This window comes from Phalacrocorax carbo, chromosome 5 (assembly GCF_963921805.1).
Source record: "Phalacrocorax carbo chromosome 5, bPhaCar2.1, whole genome shotgun sequence".
Classification (NCBI taxonomy): domain Eukaryota; kingdom Metazoa; phylum Chordata; class Aves; order Suliformes; family Phalacrocoracidae; genus Phalacrocorax; species Phalacrocorax carbo.
This window is the reverse complement of record NC_087517.1, coordinates 44,682,729-44,708,443: the sequence shown is the minus strand read 5'-3', so window position 1 is coordinate 44,708,443 and position 25,715 is coordinate 44,682,729. Positions and strand designations below refer to the sequence as shown.

Here is a 25,715-nt window from a genome sequence, read left to right as displayed (position 1 = left end):
AGCGATCAAGTGAGATGAAACGCCATGGGATGGTTCTGCCAGGGATGCTGAAATGCTGAGTGCTGCAAGGGATTTCTGATTTGCAGCAGCAAATCTAACCACTAAAGGAGACCAATCCTCCCTGGATGGCATCCTTGCTGGCTCTCCATCAGCCTGTCACTGGCTTTTTGGTGCCCTGGCTGTTGGGACCCATAGGGCACATTATGAAAATTCTCTTTCCTAATTATTTACTGAACCAGTCTTTATAGTAGGAAAGTGTATTAACTTTGTAGGTAGATAGATACATGATATGATGATTTCACATGATGCACTGTAGTGTGATGAGGTAGTGGAGTTTTCCTGGAGACTTTGGTATTGTTGATGCTGAAATAAAACAAAGGAAAGGACAGCCCAGCCCTGGAAAGAAGGACTTTGCATCTGGGAAGCTTAGAGCTGTCCTTGAGGGATAAAGGATACCCTGGGTCAAGCAAGATAGTGCCAGTGTCCTAGTCCACCTGACACCGACTCCTCTGGTTCATAAAAATAGCGAGAGAGTGTTGGTACCTTTTGGAGGCTAGGAAATCACAGAGCCAGAATGATACTGTTGTTGTGACAGGACTGCCAAGGGAAGGTGAGGACAAGCACTACCTTTTAGTTCTGGCACCTTTGGTGTGGGTGAAATCACTGAATGATGTTGCTTTCAGAGCCTGGCTATGAGGACAGTGAGTGTTGGCACTATAAAGAGGCTAGGGAAATGCAGAGCTGCAAAGTTATTGTAGCAGTAAAGGGGTTCTTAAGAAAAGCAGAGGAGGAGCAATAGTTTTTTAGTTCTGGCATCTTTGGTGTGGGAGAAATTACTGTTTGTTTGGGGGTTTTTGAGCTGGGCTCTGAATAAAGTGAGAGAAAATTTGGGGAATGTTAGGAGGCTAGGCAAGCTCAGAGTGCAAAATGATAGTATTGTGGAGAAGGGGCTGCCAAGGCAAGGTGAGGACACGCAATATCTTAGTTCTGGCACCTTTGATGTGGGTGAAATGACTGGATGTTTTCAATTTCAGAGTTGGTCTCTGCAAACAGTGAGACACAGTCTTGTCAATGTTAGGAAACGTGAAAGAACACAGAAGAAATGTTCATGTGGGAGTGAAGGAGCTGACAAGCGAATGTGAGGACCAGCAATAGCTTTTAGTCCTACCACCTTTCATGTGAGTGACATCACTGGATATTTTCAATTTCTGAGCAGGGTTCTGAAAAAAGTGAGAGTGTGTTGGGAATGTTAGGAAGCCCAGCAAATGGAGAGCCCAAAATGATAGTGTGGCAGTGAAAGCTAAGAGAAGTTGAGGACAAGAAATATATTTGTTTTATTTCTGGCACCCTGGGTGTGGGTGAAATCACTGGATGTTTTCGACTTCAGAGCTGGGCTCTGGATACAGTGGGAGAGATAGTTGGGAACCTTAAGAGGCCAGACAAGCAAAAGCTGCAGTGTTTGTGTGGTAAAGAAGGGGCTGCCAAGGGAAGGGGAAGACAAGCAATAGCTTTTAGTTCTGGCACATTTTGTGTGGGAGGGATTGCTGGATGTTTTCAATTTCAGAGCAGGGTTCTGAAAACAGTGACAGACAGTGCTGGGAGTGTTAGGAAGCATGGCAAGAGCACAGCCATAATGGTTGCTGAGAAAAGGCTGCCAAGGTAAGGTGAGGACAAGAAATAGCTGTTAGTTCTGACAGCTTTGATGTTGGTGAAATCACTGGATGTTTTCAGTTTCAGAAATTGAAAATAGTGAGGGCCAGTGTGGGATGTTAGGAAACCTGTCAAGAGCAGAGCCGCATGTTTGTGTGGCAATGAAGGAGCTGATAAGAGAAGGTGTGGACCAGCAATAGCTTTTACATCGGGCACCTTTGGTGTCAGAGGAATTGCTGGACATTTTCAATTTTGAAGCTGGTCTCTGAATATTGTGAGAGACAGTGTTGGAACTGCTGGGAGGCTAGGCAAGCCCAGAGCCCCAATGTTGGTGTGGCTGTGAAAGGGCTGCCAGAGGAAGGTGAAGACCAGCAATACCTTTTAGTCCTGGAACCTCTTGTGTGGGTGCAATCCCTGGACATTTCCAGATTTGGAGCTGGGCTCTGGCAAAAATGAGAGAAGTGAGGAGCTTCCCTTGACTTCACTTGACTTTAACCACAGTAAAGGTGCCAGGACTAAAAGCTATTGCTGGTCCTCACTTTCCCTTGGCAGCATTTTCTCAGCAAAAGTACCATTGTGGTCCCAACACTCTCTCCCGCTCTGTCGCATTTTTGCTAGTTCCCCACCTTAGCAACAGGCTCACAGCCTATTGATGTCCTGGGGGGCGCTGCCTCCCTCTGGCCCCACTGCCCTTGACCTGTTGACACCAGGGGGAGGTGCCTGTCGCTAAGGGGGGTGGAGCCAAGGGGCCCGGCACTGCCACCCACCTATCATGAGGGGACAGGGCCTGTAGCTAAGGAAGTCTCCCAGGCTTCCCAGTCCTTCCAAGGGTCTGGGACATGGCCTGTGAGCTGGGTCTTGCTGTCCTTGTCCTCTTTCAGGAGGTTAGCACTGCCAGGAGGCTGGCACAGGAGCACTGGTGAGTCATGCCTGAGTCCTGTCGGTTGGGGGAGCTGAGAGTAACGGGGGTTTTGCCAACTCTGTCCTACAGGTGCCAGGAGGCCTTTTTGCCTAGGAAACCCAGGAGGACGGAGCTCTTCGAGCCTTGTTCATGGACATCCTGGGCTTGCTGGATGTCTGTCTGAGAGAAATGACCCAAGTAAGTCACCCTCTGCCCTGCTGCTGTAGCTAATTCTTGCCTTCAGGACATTTTTCCTCATGCTCCCTCATGCCCTGAACCTCTTCCCTTGTGTGTGCTGAAGTGCACAAGGCTTATGGAAATACAGACCATCCTTTTTGTCTTGGAGCTGAGTGGAAATGCCAATGTGGTGAATTGCCTCATTCTTCTCTGCAGCTCCTGTGGCCAAGGCTGCTGCAGTACGTGGTGCCAGCCCAGTATAGTGGCATGCTGATCCTGCTTTCCCACTGTCTAAGCCCTAGTTGATGGGAGAGACCAGGGTGCAAGGAGGAAGAGAAGGAGCCAGATGCTATGGAGTCCCAGGAGCAAGGTAGAAGCCCCAGTGAGTGCTGCTGGGTTTGGCTGGGGGTTGGGCCAGTCTGTGTCTCCCTGCACCCCACCATCCCCAAGCAGGAGCCCAGGAAACCAAAGGGCAGAGGAAGGCTCTACTGCTGGGCATGAGGTGCTCCACCCTACATTGCCCCTTGCCTGGCGCAGAGGCCTGGCTCTCCTGCTCGCAGCGCGTTCTTGCTAACAGCTCTCCCCTGGTGAGCTGGGACTGCCTTTATCTCATGCTGGGCAGTCCTGGGGAGCCCCCTGGGCCAGCGCTGTGGCAGCACAGCTGCTCTCAGCCCTCTGTGCAGGGCATCAGAGGTGCAAGGGGCAGGGCAAGGGCTCATTGGCTCACCCAGCCTTTCTTCCTCCCTGCAGCTCAGCTGCCAGCTCCCCAGTCCCTGTTGGCTCAACTGCTCGTGAGTAGTGGGGCCCTGGGGAAAGAGCTTTTTCTGGGCAGGGGTGATGGGAGAGCCCAGGGCAGAGATGCTGTTGAGACCAGTGCTTGGAGCCCTGAAGGAGGAGGCATTGTGCCAGAGTCTGCCTAAGCCCATCGGGGATCTCACTCCTTTCTTGGGGCTGACAGCACCCCTGGTGAAGCCATCAGCTGCCCACTGCTGGCCCAGCGGCACCAAGCTCCCTGTCTCCCTCTCGGGAGAAGCTATGGCTCTGGCAGCAGGAGAGACCCTTCTTTTCTGCCCTCACCTAGATGGTGGCGGCAGCTCCTTACGCAAGCAGTGAACACATAGTTGCTGCATTGCAGCTGCTGCAGGCCCTCCATGGCAGGATCCACAGAGCCTTGGGGGTGGTGTGGGTGACCAACATCCCCCTCCTACTGCAGTACCTGGAAGGTAAAGTGCAGGTGGAGAGGGAGAGGCTGGCAGGGAGGGAGGAGGGGGACAGGAAAATGCACCTTCCCAGTGTAACGGAGAATTGTCCCCAGTTCTCCAGCACTTGCTCTGCTGCCTTTCCCCTTCCAGGGAGCCAGCACTGAGGCTGGAGGCAGCTGTCCGCCAGCATCAACTGGGCCCAGGGGATGGACAGGGCAACTGATTGTCCCCTTGGATGGCAGGTCTTGGTGGCACTCCCATGTCCTGCCTGGGACAGTGTTGGGAGAGGGACAGGACTGGTGCTCCTGGAGGGTGTGTAGCCCCTGGCTTCGGAGGACCAAGTCCCCAGGCCAGGCCAGGTTTGTAGCAGCCACCCTTGGCAATAGCCTAGGAGGAGGGCTGTAAGCGGGGAGAAAGCAGGGGGTCATTAAGGAGAAAATATGTGTGGGTGGTTCGTGTTGTGACTCAGTGGTCAGAGTTGTTCTGGGAGCTGCAGTCAGGCAGTGGGGATCAGCTGTCGTCAGTGCGTCCTTTCCCAACTGGAACCAGTGGCTCTGACAAATGCCCCTGGGATCCCTCCTGTGTCATTGCCCTTGCAATGTCTTTGATGTAGGTGCTTGTAGGCCCTTTCTAGCCTGATGGCCTGGGACTTTTGGGAGGTCTGACTGCACAGGAGACCACCGGGCTAGTCTTTGATGTGAGCTTAAATAGCAGCAAGAGCTTTTGCTTCTTCTTGCTTTCTAGGAAAAACTGAGACCACCATGTGCTTAAGGTACAGCATCCCTTTGAGAGTGTCACAAATAGAGGGGGAGAAGAGGCAGCAAAGTTGTGGGAGGAAGCTTGGGGCTGCCTGTGCAGGCACCGGGGTCTGGGGGTGGGGGTGGGGGTGTGACCTCCTGAGTACCCTGTGTCTCCCCCTGCAGTAGGTGCCTGCCCGCTCAGAGGAGCTGCTGTCTGCACATGTGCCATGGCTGATGGCTAATGCCCTCTAGTGCTGTGGCATGTGCCTTAGCACTGCCTCCTCTGGCACGCGGGGGCCTCTTCACTGAGGTGTTCGGAGAAGAGAGAGGCTGGTGACAAGAGGGTTGGGTGGCATGGGGGAAGAGGCTGCTGTTCCTGGCAGCTCTCCCCCAGCAGCATTCCAGGACATGCAAGTGTGGAAAAAGCCGTGGCCAAGGTCAGGGGAATACTTACTTCCTCTCCTGTTCATCCCAGTTCCTGCAAGTGTCACTGGAGCCCATTGAGGGCAAGGCCTGGACCGTGGGCCTGAGCCACGAGCTGACCCAGCACCTGGGCAGCTCTGCCCCGAGCTCCTGGGATAAGGTGTGTCTCCTGCCCCACAATGGGGTTGGGCTGGTGCCAGTGCTGGCCCACACAGGCAGCTTTCACTGCTCCTCTTCCCTCACCCCCAAACAGTGCTTTCCCCTAGGTTGCCCCAGTGTCTGGCTACAGCCTGGCACTGCAGCTGGCCTTGCCTGTTCCCAGGGGCAGGTGGGGCCGTCTGGGGCCAGCCCTCTCCTGACATGTCAGGCTGTGACCGCATCTTAGGCCCATCCTCTTCTCTTTCAAGTTTTCCTGTACAAGGCTCTTGGGACAGCACTGGCAGGTTGTTGGGACCTCAGACATGTCTAAGGGCAGTTGATGAGGATCCTCTAGGAGACAGCTCCATAGGGTTTGTCTGAGGCCCGGATGAGGTGATGTCCTGAGCATGCACTGCCGGTTCTTGGGGGAGAGGGAGGGCTGCTGCTGGCCCTGCTCCAAATCTCCTTGATCTCCCCTATGCTGCCATTTCCTGCTTGCTGCAATGTCCTGCCTGGCCATTGTCACTGGCCACAGCTGTGCGTCTGGGCTGGAGCCGGCTGCCCATTTCTCTGTGGTTGCAGGCAATGATTTCTGTTGTGTCCCATGCTGCTGCGAGCCACTTCCAACTGGTCTTGGACTCAGTGACTATGTTCTCTGGCTCTTTCACCAGAGACTGGCCTTCTTTCCACATCTACAGCTGCAGCAGGCGAACTGTGGCAGCTGCCTTTAGATCAGCCCTCTTGTGAGAGATACCTGAGACCTGTGTTTCAGAGGGGACATCCTGGCATTGGGGCCCCTGAGGTGTCTTTGGAAAGGATGGTGTTTGACACCTGCTGGATCAGAGCCACCCAGCTGGGGCAGCTGCAGTGATTGCTTACTTGCAGCCACATTGCCCCATCTTAACTTCAGTGGGAGCTGGTGACAAGATGGGGTGAGCAGAGTGTGATACTGTGCTCCTCCCTCAGAGCTGGGGCCTGGAATCAGGAGCCTGGTGAGGTCTTGCTGGCTCTGCTCCCCACCTGGGGGCTGTGGGGAAGCCTTTCTTGGCAGGGCAGGGCAGCTCAGATGCGCAGCCTGTGCAGGTCAGCGGTGCAGAAGAGCCCAGTCTGTGCATCTGAGCAGGACTATGACAAGCTGTGTCAGATACCTTTCCATAGAAAGTTTCTGGGTGGCTCCCTGACCCCTCAAATCAGTGGTAAAACAGTCAGCAGTGTGTGAGATGCTGGCTGTACCTCCTCCCCATCTCCATGCAAGAAGCCAAACTGCAGTCCGGGAACAGCTCCAGCTCTGGAGCTCGAAGCTCGCAGCTCAAGGAGTGGCTTGGGGAGCTACTGGGAGGTGCCCAGGGAAACAAAGAGCTGGAGAGGATGCGGGGCAGGGCCTGCTGCAGGAGCCTGCAGGAGTCCCGGGGCCAATGTCCTGGGGCAACGCTGACAACACAGGTACAGCAGCAGCAAAATATGGAGAGAGCTCAGACTGCTTGTGCTGCTTTCATGCACACCTACAGTGTCATTGTGCTGTGTTCCCCCAAGCAGCAGCAGCTCACCTGCATGGATAAAGAAATCACAGACAATATCCTGTAGCTCTCCAGAGCCAAACAGAGGGTAGGAGCGTGGGGCATGCAGGGCAGGGATGCATGGGTGTCCAGCTCCAGCCCTTTGGGGCTGGGGTGGGTGTACTGGGATGGACAGTTTTTTTCTAAAGATCTCCCAAAGAAGGGTGTGTCCTCAATGTCCAGATCTAACCCTGCCACGGGTTTCCCCTGCCCATGTTTCTCTTCCACCTCTCAGCCCTTGAAAGAGTTCAAGGGGTGTTTTGCTCTCTTTGGCCTCAGGCCTCACAGCTCAAACTCGCCCTGGTGCAGAGCATCACTGAGGTCAGCTGTGCCATTCAGGCTGTGGGCGACTGTGGCAGCTCTGAGCTCTCCTTAAAGCAGGAGGCAACATGGACCCTGCTGGTGAGTGCCCATAGCTGGGGCAGTCGCATAGGGCAGTTTTGGGCTGCGCCATCGGACTGGTTTCCCCAGAGGTACCATGGTCTTTCAGCTTCATCTGAGTTCCTGGAGCTGTCCCCCAAGCCAGTGGGGCCCTTGAGTGCTAGTGCTGGGTGGCTGTGGCTGGGGAGCAGGATCCTTCCTGTTTTGTCTTTGGGGATCCGTCAGGGTGACAGGGCAGTGTCTGGCAATAGAGCCTGTCCCCAGGGGAGGTGGGAGGGCTGTCCCATGTCCCTGCCCTCTGTCAACTCTGCGCTTGTCTGTCTGGGACTTGCAGGACTGCATAAAGGGGGAGCCCTGGGACTCCCTGGTGTATGGAGTGTTTCAGGCCCTGGAGGAGTTGAGGTGAGAGCTGTTCCCCAGGCTTTGGGGACTCCCAGTGTTCCCCATTCCAGCTGGCTGGGGCAGCCCCAGTGGCCTTGAGCATGGGGCTGGGAGCTGCTGGGGCTGTGGAATGGGAGTGTGTTCCCCACTTTGGTTGTCTTTCAAAGGAAAGGGGTTCCTTAACCAGGGGGTGGGGGTTTGCTGGAGCTGAAGGCAGTGCTTGCTGGCATGGGCTGGGGGTGCTGGATATGGGGTCCTTGATTAGGAAGAACACAGTTGTGGTTTAAGCCACTCTGGAGAGGGTTAGTAAATCCCCTGTCTGTTTTTTCTTCCTTTTTCTTCTGGCCAGCAAGCTGAGGCCACCTCTGAGCAGGGAGAAAAATAGCAAGCTGCTGGCAGTATGCTGCCAGAGTGTCTTGTCCTATTCTTCCAAGAAGCAGATGAACAAGAGAAGGAAGACAGTGAGAGCAGCTGTGAACATGCAGGTACACACCAGCCAGGGCCTGCCCACCTCTGGGTCAGGATCCCGTGTTAGTGTGCCCTGGCAGCCCCTATGATGTGGAACCTCAGCTCTCCTCTCCTGCTTCCAGCTTCTGCACAGGAGAGGCATGGGCCATCTCGTAGGAACCCTTCTGGAGGCAGAGGAGACCTCTGCCTGCTTTGACAGTGGTCCATGTGAGTAGCCATGGGGCAACAGGGAGAGTGTTGTGGGGCAGAGAATCAAGGCCTTAGAGGGTGATAAAAGGTGGATACCTTTCCCGTGGGGAAGTGGGAGTTCGGCTCCTTGCTGTGAGGCTGTGCATCTGGCTGGGACCAGGGTCTGAGCTGGGGGACGGGAGTACCCAGCCACTGTGGCCTCAGTTCAGGCAAAGAAGTGGGCCCTGCTGGAGGGAAAGCCAAGAGCCAACCTGGGTCTGGGCAAGAGCAGTCTGGGGGAGGGCCAGAGCAGGGAGACGGCGGCAGGGAAGTAACACCTGGCTCAGGGCAGAGGCGGCTGGAGAGACAGAGGCAGTGGAGGCTGCAGTGCCAGTGCTCAGTGGGGCGTGGGGCTGCGCTGGGAAGGGGACAGAGAAGGAGGGAGAGGGGAGGGATCTCAGGGAGAGAAAGTCTCATGTTGCGAGAGAGATGCACCTTGCCTCAGGTCCTGAAGGGCTGGCTCACCTCATCCAAAGAATGGGAGCGGGAGAGAACCCTACGAGTTTGCAGTCATGTGCTGGGAGCTTGCAAGGAATGATTTGAGCTCATGGTGAGTAAGGACCCCCCACATGTCCTGGTGCCCCCTTCCCACTGTTCATACCCCCGGAAGGGAGCCCTGCACAACCTGCTGGTTTTCGGGGCTTCTGGGATTATCGGGCAGCCCTTCTGCCTGCCCCTCTGCCTGGTTGCTGCTCAGGGAACAGGATCTGCAGTAGAGGTGGGCAGTTGCTGGGGCTGCCTGCGACCCTTTTCCTTCTGCTGTTCCCTGCAGAGGGGATGTCCTTGCAAGCAGTTGGGGTCCCTGGTGGGACTGCTGGGGACTGTAACCAGCAACTGCTTGGCCAGGTCCCGCCAGAGGGCATGGGTCTGCCTTGGCTACCTTCTCCAAATGCAAGGTGAGGAGAGCAGGTTCTTCCCAGCCTTGCTCAGCCCAATTGTCCTTCCCTTCCTGGCCTGGCACCACCAAGGGTCGTGTGGGGCCAGGCCCTGTCACTGGGAGGGGAGGTAGGGGCAATGTACTCAGCCGGTTTTGTGCCCCCACCCTGTTAGCCCTCTGCCTCCCCAGCCATCTCAGGAAGGATCCCTAGAAGAGGGTCACTGAGTCCCACCTCCCCAGGGCATGTGTGAAGTTGGGCAGTCAGGGCCATCCCCCACTGCTGCCTGAGGGGAGGACTTTGTCACCAATGCTGGGGACTGTCCCCCTCCATGTTCCAGGAGAGACACACGTGGCCAGACAACTTGCTTGGATGAGGTCCCTGACATTTCAGAGGGTGCCTTCCCCCTCGTTCTCTGTCTTGAGCCTGGAGAGAAAGGCCAGCTACCCAGGCAGTTTCCAAACTTATCTCTGCCAGGGAAGAGATCTCTGGCTGAGCACAAGAGAGGAAGCCAATTTGCTGGCCAAAGCACAATGGGCAGGGAGGAGGGATATGAGCTGCAGGCCTGGAGCATGCTGCAAAGGATCGTGTTTGAATCCTTTCTTCTTCAGGCAGCAGGGTCTGCCTGTGCCGAAAAAGTCACGGGGAGGTTTCCTGCCTCCCAGAGACAATGGCGGCCTGTGTGGCAATAGAGGATGCAGCTGCTGGGAGCAGAGGCTGCTGAAACCCTGAAGCCCCAGTAAAGATTTCAAGGAAGAAGAGGTTCTTTCCAGCCTGGGATTTGTTAGCCATTCTTCTGGCTCGTGAAATTCTGCTGCACTGAGTTCAGGAGGGCCCTGGCTTTCCCTGTGGCCTTCACTGCCACCACTTGGATTCTCCTTTATTGGTACCTGGGCCCAGAGGTTGGGTTTCTGTAGATGTCACTCCTCTTTTCTCCTTGTTGTGGTTCAGCCTCAGGCAGCAACTAAACACCATGCAGCCGCTTGCTCACTCCCCCACCCCTCTGGGGTGCCCCCACCCCTCTGGGATGGGGGAGAGAATTGGAAGAGCAAAAGCAAAAATACTTGTGGGTTGAGATAAGAATAATTATTATAGTAATTAAACTGTTATCATCATTATTATTTTAATAACAATAAGGATAATATAATAAAAAGGAAAAGGGAAAAAAAACAGAAACACAAATGATACAACTGCTCACCGCCTGCTGACCAATGCTCCTGGTCCCCAAGCCGCCATTGCTGCTTCCTTTCCCCGGCCAGGTCCTCCCAGTTAACATACTGGGCATGACGTTACATGATATGGAATATCCCTCTGGCCAGTTTGAATCTGCTCTCTCAGCTGTGCCCCCTCCCCTCCCGGCTTCTTGTGCACCTGGCAGAGCATGGGAAGCTAGAAGAGTCCTTGACTAGTATAAGCACTACTTAGCAACAACTAAAACATCTGTGTGTTATCAACATTGTTTTCATACTAAGTCCAAAGCACAGCACTATGGCAGCTGCAGTGAAGAAAATTAACTGTATTCCAGCTAAAAACATGACACTCCTGGTGTTTGTTCCAGCCAAGATCATTAAGGTGATGCCAGAGGCAGATAAGATCAGGTGCCTTTGTGAGGAGCTGAACAGCTCAGCCACCGAGACTCTGGTGGAGACCTCTACCAAAGTAACAAAGGTAACTGGCCCCAAAACAGCAGGGTGGGGGCCCAGCTCCTGGGCTCTTGCAGATCTCCCTTCTCCCCTCCAGAGTGGCTGTCCAGGATGGCTGTTAGCAAGTAGCAGGAGGCTTTGAGACAAGACTGTCCTTTAAGCCTGCTGGAGCAGATGCCATAATGCGTGCGGTTGTGTGTGTGTGTGTGAGTGCTCTGGTCAGAGTACAAATTTGGTATATGAGCAAAAAACATGGGGGAGATGCTTCCAAATTGGTTAGCTGCATCAGATGTAAACAGCACTGTATGCACAGCAGGAGGGTCAAGTGATTGCCCCCTCCATGACTGCTGAAACTATCAGTCCCATCAAGTTTCCTTTCCTTTCCACATTGTTGGAGCAGAGCTGTGATGCAGTCTCTCCCATTCCTGACTTCCAGGCTGTTTGCAAATGCATCCCTCCAGCACAGGCTACAGGCTTTCTGACTGCCATCCTGGACAGCTTGCTGCATATTACACCCACATGTGCAAGAGCAGTGTGGGAGTGGTTGTTCGTCTTCCTGGTGGAATGCAGAACAGAAATACTCCAGCAGGTAAAGGAGACTTTTTTTTTCCCCATTTGGCTTTGTGTTTTCTCCTGTTGGCTGTTGCAGGTACACCCTGTGCAGTTTTCATGGGCTCAAGAAACGCCACCAGTATGCCAAGATGAGGGGTTACTGATGGTCTGAGTCGCACATTAGCACCTGTTGCTGGCATCTGCACCAGCTGGTGAAAAGGATATGGGCGCTTCTTGTCCGAAGTCTCCTGCTGGTCCAGGTCCTTCCTATGAGAGAGGCACTGGGAGGCAGCAACCATGCCATTCCTCCCCTTTCTCCAGGGTCACTGTCAGTCCTGCCTGCCCTGGGACCCACTTCACCCTGCTCTTTCTTCACTGGACCCCAATTCCCTCTACTCTGAGCTTTTCTGGGCACACTAGGTTTTCTACAGGTTGGATACTTGGTCATTGCTCTCATTGCTTTCCCTGACTGTGGTGTTATCCAGCCTGCGAGGTGCCCTTCCTTTAGCCACCAGTTGCTGTCTGTCTGTAGCCTGGGAGCCTCTGGCCTTGTGCTGTGCCTACCCTTTCAAGGCTCTGGTTCTCCTCCTCTGCTTGCACTCTGCTTGGGCTCTAGGGCCATCAGCAGCTCGCTCAGCCCAGGCTAACTCAGTGGCTGTCTGCCACTGAGAGAGGCTGGTCAGTGATGGCAACCATGGGTGGCAGCCCACAGGATCATGCCCAGCTGAGCTAAAGCTCACCCAGCCATTAGATGGCTGCTGTTACAGCCAGGGCGGGGCATCCTTGTGCCACCCCCGTGGAGCCCATGGCCATGGCAGCAGGAGTGGTGCATCCATGGGCTGCAGGGTCACCCCTTACTGCTTCCCCAGGCACAGAGCAGATTGTGTCTGTGGCATGGGCCGGGGTGGGCAGCTGTGGGAGAAGCTGGGACCATCCACAGAATGATGGACCTGGCTGCCTCTTTGTCCTTATCATGACCATGGTTTCTAGCTGTGAAAGACTCAAACGCCCCTTCCTTTGGGGGAAGGTCCTCTGTGCAGGCAAGGTGTCGGTGCTTTGGGAAAGGAGGGTACAGACAAGGAAAAGTGTCCCTGAAGAACTGGGTTCCTCTGGAAGGAGTCATGTGCCCTTGCACATGCCTTGCAAGGGTCTGGAAGAGCGTGTTTGGTTTTGCTTTTGCATCACTACAGACACAAGGGGAGAGTTATTGAGATGTTGGGTGTGAAATGTGTCCAAGTCCTCTGTGTGCACACAGGGCATGCAGCGACTGAGGCTGCGTGCATGAGTGTGTGCATGCCTCTGTGTGTGCATGTGCACACACAACTGCCAAGAGCATGCTCAGCTCCAGACATGAGCCAGACAAGGTCAGGCAGGGTGGAAGGGGTGAGATTTTTGAGCTAGATCTGGACTCTGTGTCAAGGGAGCTGGTGTTGCTCATGTGCTGAATGACTGACTGGGTCCTGCAGGAAGGAGTAAAGGATATACTGAGCCCTTCTTTCTCCTCTTCCTCCATTCAGGTGCCAAAAATCTTGAACACCCTCTACATCTACATGCAGCAGAGCACCCACAGGCCCTTCTCTCTCCATGCGGTATTTCTCCTCACCAACTTTCACTGGGAGCCCATGATCAGCAGTCTCCTCCAGAAAGGTTTGTCATGGACAGGTACGAGCACAACCCACTTCCCTTGCTGCGCTGGGTGGGTCCAGTTAAGAAGTAGAAGCAGGTCTTTTTTTCTGCCTGAACTGTCTTTGTGTTGCAAGGCTGTATGCTTGTCTCTGCCATGAGTGGGGCATTGTAAGCCCTGCTGCAGATGAGAAGGTTTGAGGCCACTGCAGGACTGCAAGGATACAGGCACAAGGGTGAACATCTATTCCATTGCAGTGACACGGTGGAGCTGTGGAGGAGCCTGGGGAGAAGCACCCTTGGGATTCAGGTCCTGAGATGCTTAGCAGAGAAACTGAACAGAGCAGGAAATAATCACCTGGGGACTGACTTGTGAGCAGCACAACTGTCAGACTGCTCTGGTGACTCTGACAGTATGTTCAATGACAGACACATTTCTGCAGCTTTGCATCTGCTTTCAAACTCATAGTTTGGCACAAGGGAATCAGATGCCCTTTGCAGATGCCTGTGGAGATTCCCAGGGTGCTGTGCTGGGCCGTTCTCAAGGAGTGTGGGGAGAGGGGACAGTTTTGTCGTCCTGAGCCACAGTGCTGTCACAGAAGAAACAATTGTGAGGCTTACCCTCCCTGCCCCCAGGTTGGCAATTGAACCAGGCTGGTGGTAAAAGGCTTTGTCATGTTTCTCTGCAGATCAGCTGTGCCATCTCCGAGGTGGTGCTTGCCCTGAGGAGCATGGAGGAGCTCAAGCAACTGCTTCCCCACCTCCTTTCCAGCCTTCTGAGGTGGGTCAGTGAAATGCTGGGTGAGGAGACGCTGGAGAAGGATGTTCCTTGAGGGCCGGGTCCTTGAGGAGAAGCCCTGCAGGTAAGGAGGCGAAGGGGCCAGTGGAGGGGCTAGCATCAGTTCCCCTTGCCAAGACGTGTGTTCATGGGGCTATGGGAGCACTTTGCTTGCCCTGTTTCCTAGATGTGCAAACCAGTGGTCATTGTTGGTTTTACTTCTGCTCCTGCATGGAGAAACTCCAGCTCCCAGGCAAGAAGGTCTTACACAGCACGTACCGCAGATGGCTGTCATCTTGCCTCCTGCATACCCTTGCATGCACAATAGCATTGCAGTCCCTCAACAGACACCGCCCCCACTGTGGGGGAGCGTGACTCTCGTGGGCACTGGCATCATTCTTAGCAACATGCTGGTGGGAAGTGGTATTAGGTGTTGACTTGGTTATCTAGCTTGCAGTCAGTCTAGGGGCGTGGGTTTTCTTCTCCTTCAGTGAGTTTGGGGCATGAATAAAATGCCAGGGTTGTTAGCTGCAGTCTTGAAGGCTGTGAAGCATTATCTCAGGGGTATTTAGCTCTGCTAAAGACAAATCTTCCCCTAACCTGCTGTGATTTGAGATTTCTTTGGGTTTGTGGTGGTGGTGTTGTCTTGATTTGTTTTTGTTTTGTTTCTTTTGTCAGGCTTTTCCTTTTGGCTATGGAGTTGGTGCTAGTCAAATGCATGGCAGACAAATGGATGTGCCTGCTCATGAATCAGGAAGTGTGGGCTTGCCTGGAAGACCCCCTGGCTTACTCTGACAGGTGTGTCTCCTGACAAGGTAAGAGCCCCAGGGATACACCTGGCCACGTCCTGCAGGGCTGTGCCCAGGGAAATAGCTGCTGGAACCCCTCTGGTGTGCCTGGGAAACCGTCCGGAGCTAAGGAGTAGTGTCTGCATCAGTGCAAGTGAATTTTGGCTTTGCTGGGTAACTGTGTGTCCCTGGCTTGTGCTCCCTTGAGCAGCATCCTGCTTCACGCTGGGTTCATGTCACCCTGTCTGGTGCAGACCCTCTTGCCATGGCTGGATTTCTGCTCAGTTAACCTGGGGGTGACAGCTGCAGCTTTCTTTGCTGAGGTAAGGCAGAGGGTGGGGAAGGATAGGTTCAGAGGGGTTTTCCTGAGATACTGTTGCTTGGAATGGCCTTTTTTTTTTTTTTTTTTTTTTTTTTTTGGTGGGAAGGTCCATGGAGAAAGGCTCCCTGGAACAGGGTGCCCTGTGGAGCACCTGGCTGGGACCAGGTCCCCAAAGCACTGCCTCTGTCATTCCAGCTCTCTAGGGACTGCAGTAGGACAAGTACCTGTGAGTGAGGCAGGCACTGGAGGAGTCCCTTTGCAACACCTGGCCCTAGCGAGCACCAAGGAGTTAATTAAATAAAGCTCATCAGGAAATGCCTAAAGGGGAACGTATCTTTTTTTTTTTTTTCCCCTGCTGCCACTCTCGTGGTTGGCAGGAGCACATGTGGGTGACAGTGAGGCTGGGCACTGCCAGATCAGATTACAGAGCATGGTCCCCTCTGAGCAAACACAAGTGAAACTTTGACATCTCACTTCCCCCAGGCAACCCTGGGCCAGGTAGGGGCTGGAGGGAAGCCTGTGGTGCTGGCTTCAAGCTGAGGACCATCCCACAGGGGTACAGTGCCCCCAGAAGCCCCTGGCCAGCATGGCCCCAATCCTGCAGCTGCGGTCCCCTAGGGCAGGGCCAGTCTGTGCTGTCCTATTGTGCCACACTACCTCTGTGGGAGGTGAGGCGTCCCCAGGCACTCCCTGGGCATGGAGGGCCAGGCTCTTGGGGTGCTGGTACCCAGAAATTGGACTGTGGGACGTTCCCTGCTCTGGGAGCAGAACAGACACCCTGGATGACTCATTCACATATGGCTGTCCCTCAAAACTGTTGCTGCTCTCAAGCCTGCAGGCAGAAATCCCTCCAAAGGCCAGGACAAGCCCCACCTCTACTGTGGGGTCCCCTAGTGACCAACAGATTTCCACAGTCTGGCCCTTTCACCCTAAGTCCCAAGAGGCAGAGATGGGTGAGGGCTTTCTAACAAGGAAGGAGGGGTGAGAAGGGAGATTTGCTCATCCAAGGGCTGAAGGAAGGCTCTGGGATGTTTGGGGGCCTCCCCATCCATTGCACCCCACGGTGAAAGGCGAGGGATGGGGCACAGCTGGAGCTGGGGGCTGCCTGACTAGTCAGGGATGGAGGGAGGGAAGGGGGTGGGGAGAGGTGTCCATGACTTTTTCTGGGAATGCTGTCTCAGGCTCAAGCCAGAACCAGGGCCATGCCTTCCCATGCTCATTGCCTAAAATTCCCATCCTTTGATATAGCCCCTTGACACTACCAGCTGGTTTCCTGGCAGAGTAGGGAGGAGAGTTGGGGTTGGCCCTTTTTGGCTCCTCAGGCTGGAGAATGACATCCTTAACTGACTCAAGAAGGCAGACACAGGAAGAGGGATGATACTGGAACAACAATGTTGGAGACATGTCTAAGCGACATGTTTAGCGCGACTAAAGCAAGTCCTGTTTCTGGTGACTCAGCTTCCCAGATCACCATGGGATGGAAGGGGATCCTCTTCTGAGGAGCTGTCATGGACCACAGCCATGTACAGCTCCTCCAAGGGTCACTCCGGGTGCTGCAGTAGAAGGCAGAGGCAGCCCTAGGCAGGAGTTGGACTTGAGGGACAGTTCCTCTCCCCAAGGGAAGGTGCTAGCCAAGGAGCCTTTTCCTAAGGGAGTTAGACAGACCATGCAGGCTGTGACAGAAGAAAAAGTTCCAATGTAAAGCTGGTTTCCAAGACCTGTGCAAGACAATGTGACCAACAGTGAGCTCCCATGTAAAAGAGGGTCTGCTCTTGGAAGAAACCAGACCAAACCAGCTGAAAGTGGCAAGGTTGCAACAAAATAGTGCAGACTCTGCTTATAAACATGCATTAAGCATGCTTGCATGGGGGGGCGGGGGCAGGGTGTTGCGTGAACAACTACTCAAAAGTGAAAGGTAACAAGCAACGTTGTGGCCAAAGCCAATAGGTTATGTAAACTGTAAAAAAAAATATGTGAGTAGTCTTAAAATTGTATGTAAAGAATCAACCGCTACACAGGGTCCTTCTTGGGTTCCCAGCTGAGAAGCACCTTAAAGTGGGCAATAAAAGGGGTTTTAGCTAGTGTGTACTTCTGCCTTCTTTCCAGTACCTGCACAAGAATTAGAAGAAGATAAAAATGCAAGCAAATCCATTCCAGCAACACTTGACCCTCTCCACTTACTGGACTGTTTTCAACTCATCCACTCCCACATTACCCCATGTCTCTTCCTCTGTGAACTGCCTTGATAGGTTCCAGCTGAGCCCTTTCTTCCCACACTTGAATCTGGCAAACAGTCCCTGCCCTGGGTTTCACCCTGGTTCCTGCAAGTGCTTCCTCTCCCCTAGAAGTTTCTGTCACCCCATCACTCATGGTGTTTGCTTTTTAATGGCAGCTGGTAGCATTCACACATCAGTTCTGCAGTTCTTGGGCTTGAATTGCTGTCTTGGGATCCCATCTTTTTTGTCATCTGTTTTGATGTTTTGTCTTCATGTACTCCTATTCTGTGGGACAGTTTGCGTGATAGGGCGTTATTTGTTGGCAGCCCATACTACATGGTTTAGTAGTCTTATCCAAGCTTTCATTATACTAGTTGAGGCAAGAAGCTCAGAGGACAGCAACCAGTATTTTATACTGCACACATCCATTTATGGTGGGATGCTGGTGGAGCTACAGTGAAAGCTGCTTTGACAGCCCTACTGCAGAGCATGTCAACATGTGTGCCTGTTTTGCTGCTTGCAACAGCTGCTGTATGTCATGCAGATGTCTCACAAGAGGTGTTTCTATCAATACTTTTCCTACTTTTTTGGGGGGTTTCATCTTAATTTATACATCTTAATAGTGTGCATGTTAATTTATGCACACTAATTCCAGTGACTTCAAGATTGTTAGGTATGTACTTAGGCAAAAATATGTGGTGCTTGAAATGTAAATGGCAGAGATATTTTTACAGAAAACATTTCTGCTCACATGCTGGCATTTCATAATATGGTGGTCACACTGTTAATGATGGACTTTAATTCAGACCTGAAATGAAGAAAAGAAGAAAAATTTAAATTTCTTTCTTCATGTAGGCCAAAGGGTTACAAATTAGAAAGCTGGGTACTAACATCTGTTTAAGTAACTATGAAATCAATTTTTAGTTGTATGCCTAAACAAACTTCAGTAAGCATACATGCCTAACTTTCTAGACTTCCGAGAGTTTGCGGTAAAGGAAGATATGTTAAAAATACGCATATGCTGTTATTATGACTAAAATAGTCTCAATTAAGGGGGAAGAGGCGGAGACAATCTTACCTAGATGTGTTTATCATCAAATGCTTTGAAAATGCTTGACTTAGAATTGCCATAGAAGATTTTATACTGTTACTAAATCCCTTCTAAAATAAATACTGAAATTCGTTCCCTACTTTTTGCTAGTGGCGAGTGGGAAAAAAGCCCAAAATCAAACAAACCAAAACTTACCCAAAAGCCCCCACTTCATGTTGATCTGTAACACCTGTTTATCTGTTTGTACTTATAATTTCTGAATATTTGCATGCTCTTTAAAGAAAGGTTTACCTTTCTTTTTAGGACGGCACTATTGTGATTTTTTTTCCAAGAAGCAGGAAGTATATTTTGCCTTTACTTTTTTGCGTCCTGGAGGCTCTTAACTGTCTTTTATTCAAGCATTTGACAGAGGCTGTGGTTTCCCACTAAAAAAAGCCCAAATGCTAACTCAGTTTGCTCACAAAAAGGCTTTGAGATGTAGGCATGTGAAAGCATTGAAAAGCATGGACATCCCTTTATAATTATCAACAGTATCTAATAGACTATTTTAATAAAGCACAAATCTTTTAAATAGATTGTCAGTTTTTTCTGTGGGAACAGCAGTCAAAGCAGCAGGTTGCAAAATAATTTCTTAGATTCTCTTCTCTGTTTCACCTGGGGCTTCTCAGTATAAAAGATGAACTATAAGTGCTCTGTGGCTTCTTCTTCTTCCCATGTACTACTTAGGTCCCTTTTTCTCATTTAATTTAGTGAAGTAGTCTAAACCAGGGGAATATAATTCAAAATCAGTTGTAACTACAATACAGCAGGGTGTCCTGTTCTCCTAGGCATCCACTGACTCGTCTTTACTTTTCTTTTAGGTTCTTGACGTGTGAATAAACTAAACAAACACAGATGCCCTCAACTAAATGAGTCACTAGGCCCCTCTTACAGTGGCCTTCCACGTCTAGTTACCCCATTCTGAAGCAGGTGCCTGGAGAAGAAACTTTAAAGGTGCAATTCAGCCAGCCTGTTTCTTGATGCCAACAGCAGGGTGATTCTTGGTTGACCTACTCAGATAGCTTTATTGTGATTTTTTCTAAAGTGAAGTGAAATTAAACCCACCCTGGGTGTCTGGTCTCTGCTCCACCCCAGCCATGCTTCTGACCCCCCCCTGCTGCTTTTTTTCCTCCTTTATATATATTTTTATTTCTACATTTATATGTGTATTTATTATTTATATATATTTATATACTAAATAGTATGTAAGGTTATATATTACATTATATTATATATAACTATATTGTATATTATATATTAAATTCACTCTATAGCTCTCTATATACAATTAATTATAACAATACATAATTCAATGTAACAACATATAATGGACTATGCCTTCCTGACTGGCAGCACAGCTGAGGGAGGCCTCAGGGCTCTGAGAGCAGCTCTTGGCCTGCAGGAACTTTGCACAGGGGCCAGGCTGGGCCCCAGCATGGCGGAGCTCAGATTGCCTGGAAGCATCAACCTGCCAGGGAGAAGCTGTGCTGGGCTGCAGCACCCAGGAGACACCCTGCAAGAGCCCTGCCCAAGTTCTGCCCATATGGCTGGGCTGAAGGGCAGCTGTCCTTGCAGAGCTCCCAACGGTGGAGCTGTGGAGCTCAGGCTCCCACTGCAGCTTTACGTCACTGGAGTGGAAGAAGCCTCTCACAATGTCTGGCAGCAGGACCTGCGTTTTTCTTACCTGTCCGAAGTACAGAATTTCCTTTCGGTGAAGTGGTGAAAGACCACCCCAGCAGATATTGTACAGGACTACAAACTACTCTGATTTAATGTCACTAGAGACCAGCAGCTGAAACGAAGACAACAGTGAGAGGCGGGCAGACCAGCAGGGCTCCCCACACCGTGTGGCTCCTGGTTCCCACTGGCAGCTCAGGGCGAGGGCTCTGGGGCCAGACAGCCCCAGCCCATCCTGGGGCAGCCCTGCCCCTGGCGGGGTGTGGGGCATGGCCCCATGCCCCTCATCTTGCTGTACACTGCATGGTATCTCTGCCAGCCCCTGTCCTCTGAGCATCAGCTGCCTCTTGTTCTCTCACCTCTGAGGAGCGATCAGTGAGAGCTGGCACAGAGGAGTCATAACATGTGACTGGTGACAACTATCTCCTGTCCCCAGCCTTGCAGCTGGCTCAGCCTGTGCAGAGGCCATGTCTCTGCCACAGCTGCAGCCCTTGCCCTGACTCTGGCTTCTGCCCCTGACCCTGCTCCTACCCTTCTGCTGTCCCCAGCCATGGCCTTGCCCCTGCCCCAGGTTTCCAGACTGCAGAGCAAGGCAGGAGGTTGCAGGGAAGAGAGCTCTGCTTGGGCAGAAGGCAGGAGCAGGCTTCATGTTTGTGTACCAGTGCTGAGCAGCCTGTGCTTGTGGTACCAAAGTTCACTGTGCAGCTCCCTCAAGACCTTCTCCAAAGTCTGGAGCAGGGAAAGCATCACCTCCCACATGGCCAGAGCAGTGCTGCAAGCCAAAGTGCTATATCAGCAGAGTTGTCTCAGCCATGATGCTGCACCTGGACCAGCCCCACAGGACCCATGCTGTCCTGCAGCCGTGTCCCTGCCCAACCCCTCGCTTGGGGTGCCTCAGGGCCCTGCCTGGGCAGGCAGGAGAGCGTTGAGGTGGTGTTCCCATGGGGCAGGAGGGGGCATGGTGGCAGGGCGCTGGGCTGGTTTGGCCAGCTTCGGCTGCTGCAGGCCTGGCTGACCTACCAGGGTTGGAAAGCATGGTGGGATGGAAGGCCCTGCTCCTCAGCGTTATCCTGCAGTTTTCCTTGGGTCTGGCAGCCAGAGAGTCTCCAGGGTCCACTCCCCTGAGGAGTAAGGCTGGAAAGACATGTCTCAGACCTCCAGGCCAAGAGAGAACAAGCATCTGTCAAGGGAATTGCATCCAACCGGAACATTCCCCACTTGCTTCTTTGATAACAAGCTCTGGTACATGTTCTCACCAGTAGAGAGAAACAACTTCTGTTTCTGGAAATCCCCATTTATGAAAGACTATTGACAGAGATGGATCTTTGATGGGACTGTTTATAAACACAAGAGCTTACTCCAAAGCAGCAGGAACCACATTGCATGTCTTGGGAGGACCCGTAGCACGAAGTAATTGAAGAAGGGCAAAGGAGAGCATCTCTGTGGTTGGCCTGAAGTTCCACCAGCTTGAGATTACTTTTTTCCCAGTACTTCACCAGCTATTTCTTGCATTGTTTGGATGCTAGAGGAACATAGATGTAATCTGTCGGTTTAATTGCTGCATAAGGCTGCACAACACTGAACTTTGAGCATTATCTTACAGTGCTTTTTTTTTATCTTTTCCTGGGGAAAGGGGACAGCTGGATGTGATTTAGAGTTGCCTAAAAACTGGCTTCTGACAGGAAAGCGCTCCCCACTCTAGAGATTAACATTGGCTCTAAGAAATCCATACTATAGCCTGGTAGAAATGTGGCTTTTTAAATATCTTTTTAGCTTCTCTGGACTTGCGGTTTCAAAGTACTTTGTCCATCCACCAGGATAAGCATTGGCTTTGTGTCTAAAGAGGCTTTGTGATGTTCAGGCCCTGGCTGACCACCCTGCCCATGCCCATGCCCATAGTTCTTTGTTGTTTCTCTTCTTTTCTACTACTCTTGTGTCTCTATTCTATGTTTAGATTACAAGCGCTTTAGAAAGGAGCTTTCTGCTGGGGTTTGCACAGCTCACAGCCCAAGACAACTGCATCTGTGTCTATCACAAGGTTTTCATTCTGCCTTCCCACAGAAAACCAAGCCATAATACAAGGAGTTTGGTCTCATCTGCCTCCAAAGCAAAGCTAGAAATAGTGTTATCATCAGTGAGCTCCTATGGGACATGAAGTCCAGAAACAGTAGTGTCCTGCTACATAGGTTTTGAACTAGCCCTGGTTAAGAAGGTGACCAGCAGATTGTCACTAGAGGACACTCAAGCTGCAAGGGCATGCATTTTCCAGCATACACATACCAGGAGGGAGATCTGCTTTGCTCTGTCTACCTAGGGTAGAGGACAACAGCATGAAGTTCTGGCCTTTTTCTCATGCCAAAGAGGCAATTTCACAAGAAGTTCCTCTCCTTAACAGCTGCAGAAGTGCCAGCTGTCTGAAGACATCTATGGCTCTTTCAAGGGGTGAGCTGATTGTTTTGTACCCACTAACGCAGGGCAAGAAGACAGCTTGTTTGTCTTGTCTAAATGAATAGCTGGAGAAATATTAATAACTTGGTCTGGGTGTGATCTTGGTGTTTATCTTGGGAAATCCATGGATGGGATACACTGGAGGCACATAATTCCCATTCCTGGTCATGGAGGGTGCCACATAGTAACGAGGACCTGGAGAACAGCTGTGTCCATGGGAGGTTTTGCCCCTTTACATGTGTAAGCAGGGGCTTTTGTTTTGGTGGGATTGCCTTTCAGGTTACCTAGGAAGAACAACATATGAAAAAACACCTGCATGCAACAGCCTGTTTAAAGCTCCTTTGTAACTGGAGGAATTTAAGTTGATGGCCTCATGAAACTCTCTTCATGGGGAACTTTCGCCTCCAAGACTAACAAACACAAGCAAGCTATACAGTCTCTTGTAGTGCCAAAGAGTAAATCTCTAAGCCCAAATACTTTTGCAACTGCATTGCTAAGTCATCTTAAAAAAGAAAGAGGACCTTCTGCTGGCCTAGTTCCAGTAACTGTTGGGTTATTTTCTATCTGTAAATGCTTCTCATTCTCTCAAAAGGTAAGTGAATGCTATTGCTTTTAATCCCACACATGCAGTATATCAGACCTGCAGTTCAGGGCCTAGACCCTGAAAAGTGAGTCATGGGGTCTGTGCCCCACAGGGGTGTTTGAGCCAAAGTGACCCTCCAGAAACTTCTGAGGTGCAAAACATGCAAGACAGATCCACTTTTAAGTTTCTAATGTGAGACAAGAAGCATTCAATTGGCACTATGCTGATGAGCGAGGTTATTCAAGACCCTCAGGATGGTGACCAAGGAGCCCACTAAGCACGAAGAGCAACAGGAACATCCACGCCCGAGGAAGGCATGGTGTAGGACACAGAACACAGACAGGCTGGAACTGTCCTGCCCAGATGTATGCATCATGTGGGAAGGACTGTGCACCCTCTCTCTACCCAAACCTGGTTGATTCTGAACAGCCATCTTCTCAGCTCTGAGTTTAAAACCCCTGCCTGCCCCACCCTGCAAACTCTCCTTCTCCTTCAACTGCCCTGCCACAAACATGGCATCAGTCCCTCAATTTAACCTCCAGTGATCTGGGGGGCTACGTCGGCTAACTGGGGTGTCGCTGCCCTTGCCAGGTCCCTCCTCATTATCATCTGCAGAACTGAGAAACAAAGAGAGGGATGCAAGTTGGCACAAAGAGATGGAGAAGGAAAAATCAGCAGCAGGCTGCAGGATGGAGACACAGGAAAAACAAAAATGGGTACAGGAAAGCAGGATGGAGGCACAGAGAGAAGAATAAAAGGAGAGTCAGCTGAATAGGGGCAGACAAAACCAGGGATCTGCAGCAGGCCTGACAGGTGGAGCAAGAAGAAAAGCAGGACATGGAGCGGGGCACAAGAATGAGGAGTCCCCTTGGGGACAGCTGGGACAATTGGGGCCATGGGGGTGTCTCAGCACTTGCCCAAAGCTGAAGGCAGGGCCATGGATGCACAGAAGGGAGAGGGTGAAGATAGATGATTACAAGGAGGTGAGACCAGTGGTAAGCTCTGGGCCATGGTACAGTGAAGAAAAAAGACATCGGGGCGGACAGTGCAGAGATGGCCTCCAGCAGCACGTGGAGGGGAGGACAGATAACCCCAGAGCACACCAAAAAAATCAACAGGAAAACTCCAGGGTTGGAGAAGGCTACAGAGACATCTTGGTGGCATGCTGCGAGACACACAGGGACCCCACGGGTATGCAGAAAGGCACTTGGAGGACTTGATGTGCACCCAATACAAACAAAAAGCCTTTTTGCCTACCTAGGTGACTGTGATGCCAGCTGTGGGGCTCAGGATGGCTTGCAGCCTGTCCTCTGCAAGTGCTCCTGGCTCTGTGTTAAGCTCAGCTCCCAGCACCACTCATACTGACCTGGCCCTCGACCCTGGGTGTGCCCAGGTCATCTCAGGGTGCTGAAAGCAAATCCAGGAAAAGCCTGGAGACCCCAAGCATCCACGGCAATGCAAGGGAACCCCCCTGCAGCCCTGTGAGTAGCACTGGGGTTCCCCAGGGGTGCTAAAGGGGTCTGAAGGGCCTTGGGACCCGCCTGATGACTCACCCCCAGCATGTCACCTCCTCTCCTCCACACTGTGACAGCCACTTACCAAGTTCAAAGGGCCTGCAGGCACAGCCATGAGCACAAAGAAGAAAGCAGTCATTTGTTAATTAAGGCACAAAAGTCCCAGGAGTGAGTCTGCTATGGGGCTGAGTGCCCATATGGTCCCGCTTCCCCTAGGGCACCTCAGCAGTCATTACTGGAGCAGTGCTTGTCAGTCTGGTGAGGAATAGTTGGTGCCTGTGCAATGGGCTGTAGGGCAGAGGGGGAGGAAGGAAAAAGGGCTGAGGAGTGGAACAGAGGGATAAAGAGAAAAAGCTGAATGGGAGAAGGACAGTGGGATACAGAAAGGAAAAGCAGTGACCCAGAGCATGACAGCAGGCTAGAGAAAAAGGACAGGAAGAGGCAGAGAGGCAAAGAGAGGGACAGGGAGCAGGACAGAGAGGGAGAAAGATAAAATAGTGATGGGCAGCAGGACAGAAAGCTGGAGGAACAGAGAGGATGTGGTGGGCAGCATCCTCCAGTCCCACAGCAAAGTGGGAAGGCAGGAATGTCCTGGTGTCCCTAGGCTACATCATGGAGGGACACAGGGCCCCAGTGCACCAGAGATCCAGCCCAGTGATGAGAAAGGCAGGTGAATCGGCCGCTTTTGGTCATGGCCCCATCCCAGAGCCCATTCCCTGAGCCAGAGGACCACTGGGCCCAGGGTCAGCCAAGCAGGTTTCCCAGGGTGAGGTGCTAGGTGGGTGGGCCCCAGTTGCTCACCCAGAGTGGCTGGCAGTGCAGGACTGCCCTGGGCTCTCCCTGGAGGGAGAGAATAAATCCTGACTGTGTTCATGCAGCCTCTGGGAAGACGCCAGATATTGCTGCTGTTTGCTGATGGAAGTGGCATAGCCCAGTACAGGAGCTGGGCTGTCTTGACCTAAGAAACATTTTCCTCTTTTCACCACAGTTACCACCCAAATGTTTAAGGCAGATCCACTCTGACATCCAAACAATGCCAAAGTCGGTGAAAAATTTAAACAAGACACTGGAGAAGTTGTTCTACCTCTTCTTTGTTCAAATCCACTGTTCTCATGAGACTTAGGTTAGTAATGCTGTCTCACATTGTTTGCCTTTGCTTTTCTAAAATGATGGGGCCAAAAAAATCTCAACCATTGGAAAAGAACAAAGTGCAGGCACAGCCTGTGATTACTTTTACAGATTGAACAGTGATTTTTACTTGAGTCCTTAATTTTGTAGCAGTAGGACATGACACTCAGCTGCAGGGCCCCCCACCCCCTTGTGCCACGGTATTGTCCAGCTCTGATGGACCAGCTCCCCTG

The 25,715-nt window shown here is 51.9% G+C and overlaps 2 protein-coding genes and 1 long non-coding RNA gene across 4 annotated transcripts in view; 2 read left to right on the top strand and 1 right to left on the bottom strand.

Moving 5' to 3' along the window:
* The first annotated feature begins 1,056 nt into the window (after nucleotides 1-1,056).
* On the top strand, nucleotides 1,057-13,747 carry LOC135313433 (maestro heat-like repeat-containing protein family member 2B). 2 transcript variants are annotated; one of them, XR_010373083.1, is made up of 6 exons: nucleotides 1,057-1,178; nucleotides 2,642-2,749; nucleotides 2,945-3,098; nucleotides 11,200-11,352; nucleotides 12,833-12,977; nucleotides 13,628-13,747. XR_010373083.1 is itself a non-coding variant. In XM_064452268.1 (5 exons), the coding sequence occupies exons 2-5, from the start codon at nucleotides 2,702-2,704 to the stop codon at nucleotides 13,729-13,731; spliced, it is 450 nt and encodes a 149-aa protein (XP_064308338.1). In that variant the 5' UTR covers nucleotides 1,058-1,178; nucleotides 2,642-2,701; the 3' UTR covers nucleotides 13,732-13,747. The 2 variants fall into 2 exon arrangements, 1 of the variants encoding a protein (XP_064308338.1); XM_064452268.1 differs by lacking the exon at nucleotides 2,945-3,098 and having other exon boundaries at nucleotides 1,058-1,178.
* LOC135313434 (uncharacterized) lies at nucleotides 13,745-19,413 on the top strand. Its single transcript, XR_010373084.1, has 3 exons — nucleotides 13,745-13,801; nucleotides 14,395-14,531; nucleotides 18,954-19,413. It is a non-coding gene; the product is annotated as an uncharacterized LOC135313434 (long non-coding RNA).
* LSS (lanosterol synthase) overlaps nucleotides 18,660-25,715 on the bottom strand; it is a 21,099-nt gene continuing 14,043 nt past the window's right edge. The window contains exon 22 of the mRNA XM_064452267.1: nucleotides 18,660-18,852. Within this exon, the coding sequence (XP_064308337.1) occupies nucleotides 18,835-18,852 (18 nt within the window). The 3' untranslated portion in view covers nucleotides 18,660-18,834. The remainder of the gene's footprint in view (nucleotides 18,853-25,715) is intronic.